The sequence below is a fragment of the Leptosomus discolor genome, chromosome 17, assembly GCF_034619465.1.
Source record: "Leptosomus discolor isolate bLepDis1 chromosome 17, bLepDis1.hap2, whole genome shotgun sequence".
NCBI lineage: Eukaryota > Metazoa > Chordata > Aves > Leptosomiformes > Leptosomidae > Leptosomus > Leptosomus discolor.
In genome coordinates, this window is record NC_141407.1 from 14,664,537 (window position 1) to 14,670,536 (window position 6,000).

A 6,000-nucleotide genomic window follows, 5' to 3' on the forward strand; every position below is an offset into this window, starting at 1 on the left:
AACAGGTAAACTGTAGTTTAGTCCAGTACTTTTAGCTTGGATATTTATTTTTAATAGTTAGTTTTTTATTTTAGCCCAGTGCTGGTGCTGCTCTGGCTGACTAGGTGGCAGCAGAGCTCTTTTGTGGCACCTGCAAGTGGCGGACACAGATTTCACTGCCTGTGGTTAATGCCAAAAACCCCTTACCCTTCTATTCTGCATGATTTCGTTGTTGATGGACTAGAATAAATGAATAGTGGTCTCACTGCTGCCTTCCTCACATGCCCCAGACCAGTGCTCCCACGTTCTCCCAAGGAAGCAAGCTACAGTACTTTCCCATGACACGAGTGTATTAAAAAAAGGCTGCTCTCGTCCCCACCCTTCACTTCCAGCAGTTCTGAAGGGGATCATGGGGTTGAACCTTTAGCTTCTTGGGACAGAGGAGTTTGATAAAAGCTCTTCTGAAGCTGTAGTGGCAGAGAGGGTACAGGACAGGGTTGACGGCCGAGTTGATCCACAGCAGCCAAAAGGAAGCCTCGTACCAGTAGTCAGAGATGCAGTGGCCGTGGCAGCCGGCACGGATGATCATCAGGAGAGTGTATGGTGCCCAGCAAATCCCAAAAATGCCCACGATGATTGCCAGTGATTTAGCCACTTTCTTGTCTCTAGAGAGCCTAAAGTGTTGAGTCATGCTCTGGGACACTACCTTCACCCGTTTCTCCAAGGACAGAGTGGATGCTGAATTTTTACAGGTTTTTTTGTTGCAACATTTGGGTTTCTCGGAGCTCTCGCAGCTTGCTGGCAGCAGGTCCTTGGCACCCAGGCTGGCAGTGGAAGCTGCTGCTTGAGCTTTGCTCTTAGAGAGATCGAGGGTTTCAGCTGGCTCCTTCTGCTCCCACTTACAGCATTTCAAAGAAAGCTTTGCTTCTGGGCTCATTTCCATCTCTTCAGTGAAGGACTGGTTGTGCACTTCGTGGAAAATATCCAGGCGCATTTTGGTACGCTTCTGTATGTTCAGGTAAATGCTCAGGTTGAAAAACATTACACTGATGAAAGGGGTGAAAAACTCCAGCGTAGAGGCGGTCATGAGAAAATACCAGTTGTAGAAAAATTCAGCGTAGCATTGCCCAGTGGGTATGATGCTCCGGCCTGATACGTACTCCCAGCTGATAATGGCCGGTCCATAAAGCAGGAAGGCCAGTACCCACACCATCACCATCTTCAGCACCGCTTGCTTGGTGTTGCCTTGCTGGGCTCTGTAGGCAACCTGCAATGAGCAAACCTCAAGTGTGGTCACACACCCCAACTGGTTGAGGTTCTTCACAACTGTTAGCGTTCCCGGCAAAGTTGCTAGGCAATAGCCCAGCAGTCTGACAAATTCATATGCCATAGGCAACAGGAGCAAGTGCTAGATAAATCACAGTCCTGCAGGGAAGACAGAACCCTCATCTTGCAGCTCCAAAACTGGACGTAGCATTCATTTAGTGGAAATGTCGTGACCTGGTTAGAGCCCAGCAGCCTGCTCCCCCCCCTCCTGCCCCCAGCCGGAGTTGGCCCCAGCTACTCTCTGTACCTCCCGGGGAGAGGCATGCATCAAACTCCTGGGCTCGGCAGGCATCTAGCTCTAGCGCTCTCTGGGCGTTGTAGCTAATCCATGTTGTGTTTGGAGTCAGGGAACAAGCAAACAGCAATCGATCCGATCTGCCTGCGAATTGCTCTTTACCTCCTGCGAAAGGCTGAGCATTTTTGTCTCACCATGTACCCAGAGACCTCAGGGCAGTGCCCTGCTGAACTCGGTTCTCCAAGCTACTGCCTTGGTAGCCAGGGCGAAGCTGGGAGTCCAACTGCAATCCACTTGTTTGTCCTGGAGATAATAAGCCCCTGCCAGTTAGTAACAGGTCTGCTTACCTCGCTGGCTCACTTGTACACTACTGTCCTGTCATCTGGGAAGAGAACACCTGCACAATGGGGTCTGAACCTGAAATGATTCAATTGTGCCAGAAATATTAATCTGAAACCACGGCTGAATTATGTATTTGTGGATAATTATTTGTTTCCATCACTAGGCTGAAAGATTCATCATTTCTGGAGGATTCAAAGAGCTTTGAATTACTGCAGAGAATCTGGACAATAAAGCAGGAGGAGAGTTATTCCCCTCTCAGCTGCCATGACAGGACTCACCGCTCTTGTCACCGAGAGGAACCTGTCATAGCTGATCAGCACGATGTTGAAGACCGAAGAGGTGCAGAGCAGGTAATCAACTACCAGCCAGAGTTTGCAGAGGCTTCTCCCGAAGATCCATCTCCCCGTCAGCACGTAGGGCACGTACAAGGGAATACAGAAGGCACCTGCAACCGGACGGGTCCCTTTCCATCGGGGTGCGGGGGGCTGCCCGGCGGCTGCCCCCCGGGCCGGCTCCTGCCCCCACCGCCCGAGAGCCCCGCACCCGCCCGCGGCCGGACGGAGCGGCCCCGGGGGCTGCCGGAGGGTGGCGGGGGGCACCGCCGGAGGGGGACCCCGGGGGTGCTGGGGCGGGGGGGGGGGGGGGGGACACGGACCCCAGAGCAGCCCAGCAGGGGGCAGCCCGGGCGCCGCTCCCCGCCGCCGAGTTGGTGCGGGACGCGGAGCCCCGCGGGGAGCGGCACTTTACCTACTAGAAAATCCGAGATGGCCAGGTTGAGGAGGAAGAAGTTGTTCTGGGTGCGCAGGCTGGAGTCCGCCACGAAGGCCAGCATCACCAGCGCGTTGCCGGCCACCGTGACGGCGATCAGCAGGGCCATCAGAGCGCCCAGCGCCGCCGTACCGGCGGTTGCGAACCGCCCGGCGGCGGCGGCGGCGGCGGCAGCGGAGCCGTTCAGCGCTCCGCCGCTCTCCATCGCTCGCACCGCTCCGCGCTGCGCCGCAGCCGCGGGGCTGCCGCCCCTCCCCGGCCCGCCCCGGCCCGCCCCTCCGGGGGCCGCAGCCCCGCGCTGCCCTGCGGCCGGTGGGACCGGCACTCCAGCCCTCGGCGTCTCTGCGTCCCCCCGGAGCAACCCCGAACCCCCCTGAGCACCTCTGTGTCCCTCCAGAGCATCCTCGAACCTCCCCCGAGCAACCCCGAATCCCCCCGAGCACGTCTGCGTCCTTCCAGAGCATCCTTCAACCTCCCCCGAGCACCTCTGTGTCCTTCCAGGGCAACCCCGAATCCCCCCGAGCACCTCTGCGTCCTTCCAGAGCATCCTCCAACCTCCCCCGAGCACCTCTGTGTGTCCCCAGAGCAACCCCAAATTCCCCCGAGGATCTCTGTGTCCCTCCAGAGCACCCCTGAAAGCTCTCCCGAGCATCCCTGACCCTCCCCTGAGCATCCCCACATTCCCCCTTCCCTTCTCAACCCAGGAGCATCCTTGAATTCCCCCAGACCATCCTTGCATTCCCCGCAGGAGCACTCCTGCATCTCCCCAAAGCATTCTCCCAAGTCAGAGGCCGTGGGGAGCACTTATGGTTCCTGCACTGGGTGCAACGGAGAGGAGCTACCGGAGAGGGCACAGCAAAGGGCTACAAAGATGATTAGCGGGCTAGAACATCTCTCTTACGAAGAAAGGCTGAGGGACTTGGGGCTTTTTAGCCTAGAGAAGAGAAGACTGAGGAGGGATCTCACCAATGCTTATAAATACTTAAAGGCTGGGTGTCAGGACAATGGGGCCAGGTTTTTTTCAGTAGCACCCAGGGACAGGACACCCCCTGCCCTGCGGCACAAACTTGAACACAGGAGGTTCCATCTAAACGTGAGGAGGAACTTCTTTACTTTGAGGATGGCAGAGCACTGGAATGGGCTGCCCAGAGAGGGTGTGGATTCTCCATCTCCAGAGATATTCAAAACCCACCTGGGTGCTGTCCTGTGTAACCTGCTGTAGGTGGTCCTGCTCTGGCAGGGGGGTTGGACTAGATGATCTCCAGAGGTCCCTTCCAACTCCTGCCATCCTGTGATTCTGTGAGTGGAGGACAAGGCTTAACTTCTCTTCTAACCAGAGGTCAGCCAGGAGCACTTTCTGGGCAGGCGGAGCAAGGATGGTGCTGCTCTTGCCGTGGCCCTTGCTGGCAGCGGGAGGAAGAGGCAGAGCTGCCTGGGAACTGGCAACTCTTTACCAAATGGCTGTGCCCCTTGGTCTGCAAAGCCAGGGGTCCTTGCCCACAGCCCCCAGCTCCAGGGAGGTGAGTAATGCTTCCTCCTCCCTCGCTTCTTTCACTTTTCATAGCTAAAGAGAGTAACTTTTGTTTGAATGCATTCTTTGTGTGGTGATACTTCAGGATGAAGTCACCTACCGCTGTAAAACCTCTGTGCACAGTGTCTGCTCCGGACCGCAGGAGTGGAAACATCTTCATGGGTGTCATGTCACCGGGGTAGGATCAGCTCACCGCAATGCCCCTCTCTGGAGAACAGCATGGGGATGTGCAGGGCAGCAATATTAAAAACCAGAGCTGGACACTGGCTGGAGACTGTGGCCCAGCACCTTTCTGGGGCAGTTTGATAAGCTGTGTAAGTCTTTGAAGAAGAGAGATCAAAAAAAGCAAGAAAATTGGGCAAGAAACATGCATGAAGCTAGCACCCAGGGGGTTTGCCACCTTCTGATTCCTCCAGAAGCTTATTTTCACATCAGGCACTGTTACAGCCTCGCAGTGTTCCTCCTCAAACCCACCACCACGGCCACTGTCTTGAGAGCAGATGCTGGTCCTCCTGCCGAGAGGAGGCTGGAGGGGCTCTTTGAAATCACCGTCAATCGTTTGCAGGCAGCAAAGCCGGGAGGTGAGAGCACCTCTGGGCGCAGCGCAGGCAAGGAGCCTGCCAAGCGCTCCCACAGGGGTGGCATTTGGTGGCCTCTGGTGGCCTCCAGCAAGGACCAGCCTCACCCTGTCCCTTAAGCTGCCCTGCACTAAGACACCACGCTGGCTCCACGTTTTGATCCCGGTTTTCTTTTTCCAGGGGCTGGGAAGGGGCACAGGCAGGCTGTGCCTGACGGGCAGGGAGCCGGCCAGGCCTGCAGCGGCCTGACGTGGCGTGTCCCCTTCCTCAGGCAGCCAAGGGTCCCCAAGCCACTCCACGAAGCAGAGCACTCGTTCCCGCTGCTGAGTCCCGATGGAGGATGTCACTGTGGGCTCGTGGGACAGCAGAGGCTGCTGCGTGTGTCCGAGACACTCCTGGGCGGTGGGATAATGGCTGGAGCGTGCGATGTGCCCGTGGGAGGCTTCGGGGAACTTGGTGCGTGGTGGCTTCAGCGCTGCTTTGAGGAAGATCAGATTTAACGCCGCACCCGACCGAATTCCCAGCGGGGTGGTGGGCAGCCCAGCTGTGCAGCTTGGAGCGTGGCTGCAGCGGAGAGGACCTGAATTTCGTGCATCTCATCTCAGATGGGACGGAGAACGGGCTTCTTGTCTTTCCCCTGGTTTAATGAACCCACAGACCGCTTCCATTCTGTGAGTGTTTGTGATCTGGTGTTATTTGTCATCTTTAGCTATTCAATCAACCATTAGTATGCATTGAAATGTTTACAAATTCCAAATTATTGTGTGCATGTTGCAATGTTATCACTAGGAGCTGTTTGTTAGCTGTCATTCATTATTCAGCATTTTCACCATCTAGACAGAAAGCAGAAACCATAGTATGTACCTAAGGTAATTTATAAAGTGATTTGCAAAATGTGGATGAATCTCAATTATTGTTTATCCACAGTAATTTGCCAGGAGTGTTAGATAAATAAGAGATGACAGAGCTTAACAGACTATAGTTTTCCTGATCCTGGTGTTTCTCTCTTGCTTCAGCAGAAGGACAAATATATTGCTAATATATTGCAGGAAGCTTGCTGTCTTGGTAATAAAACAAAGGAAATCACCCAACCTCGAAGAGGTAGTTAAAGCAGGTTACACACACGGACCTGCAAGCAGGTGGGATGATAGCTAACGTTTTGACCTGGCTTATGCAGGACTTATACCTCATGCAGATATCCCATATGTTCATAAGCACTTATATATATTCATGTAGGGCGC

The 6,000-nt window shown here is 55.0% G+C and overlaps 1 protein-coding gene across 1 annotated transcript; it reads right to left on the reverse strand.

Moving 5' to 3' along the window:
* Positions 1 to 361: 361 nt before the first annotated feature.
* HRH3 (histamine receptor H3) lies at positions 362 to 2,855 on the reverse strand. The gene is made up of 3 exons (XM_086474902.1): positions 2,630 to 2,855; positions 2,161 to 2,327; positions 362 to 1,246 (listed from the first exon to the last, which is right to left on the reverse strand). The coding sequence occupies exons 1-3, from the start codon at positions 2,853 to 2,855 to the stop codon at positions 362 to 364; spliced, it is 1,278 nt and encodes a 425-aa protein (XP_086331028.1).
* Between the last annotated feature and the right edge of the window lie 3,145 nt (positions 2,856 to 6,000).

Coding starts and splice junctions, on each gene's coding strand:
- HRH3 (XM_086474902.1), bottom strand. CDS start 2,855: ATGGAGAGCGGCGGAGCGCTGAACGGCTCCGCTGCCGCCGCCGCCGCC. Junction 2,328..2,629: donor CATCTCGGATTTTCTAGTAG/GTAAAGTGCCGC, acceptor GTCCGGTTGCAG/GTGCCTTCTGTATTCCCTTG. Junction 1,247..2,160: donor TCCTCTCGGTGACAAGAGCG/GTGAGTCCTGTC, acceptor TGCTCATTGCAG/GTTGCCTACAGAGCCCAGCA.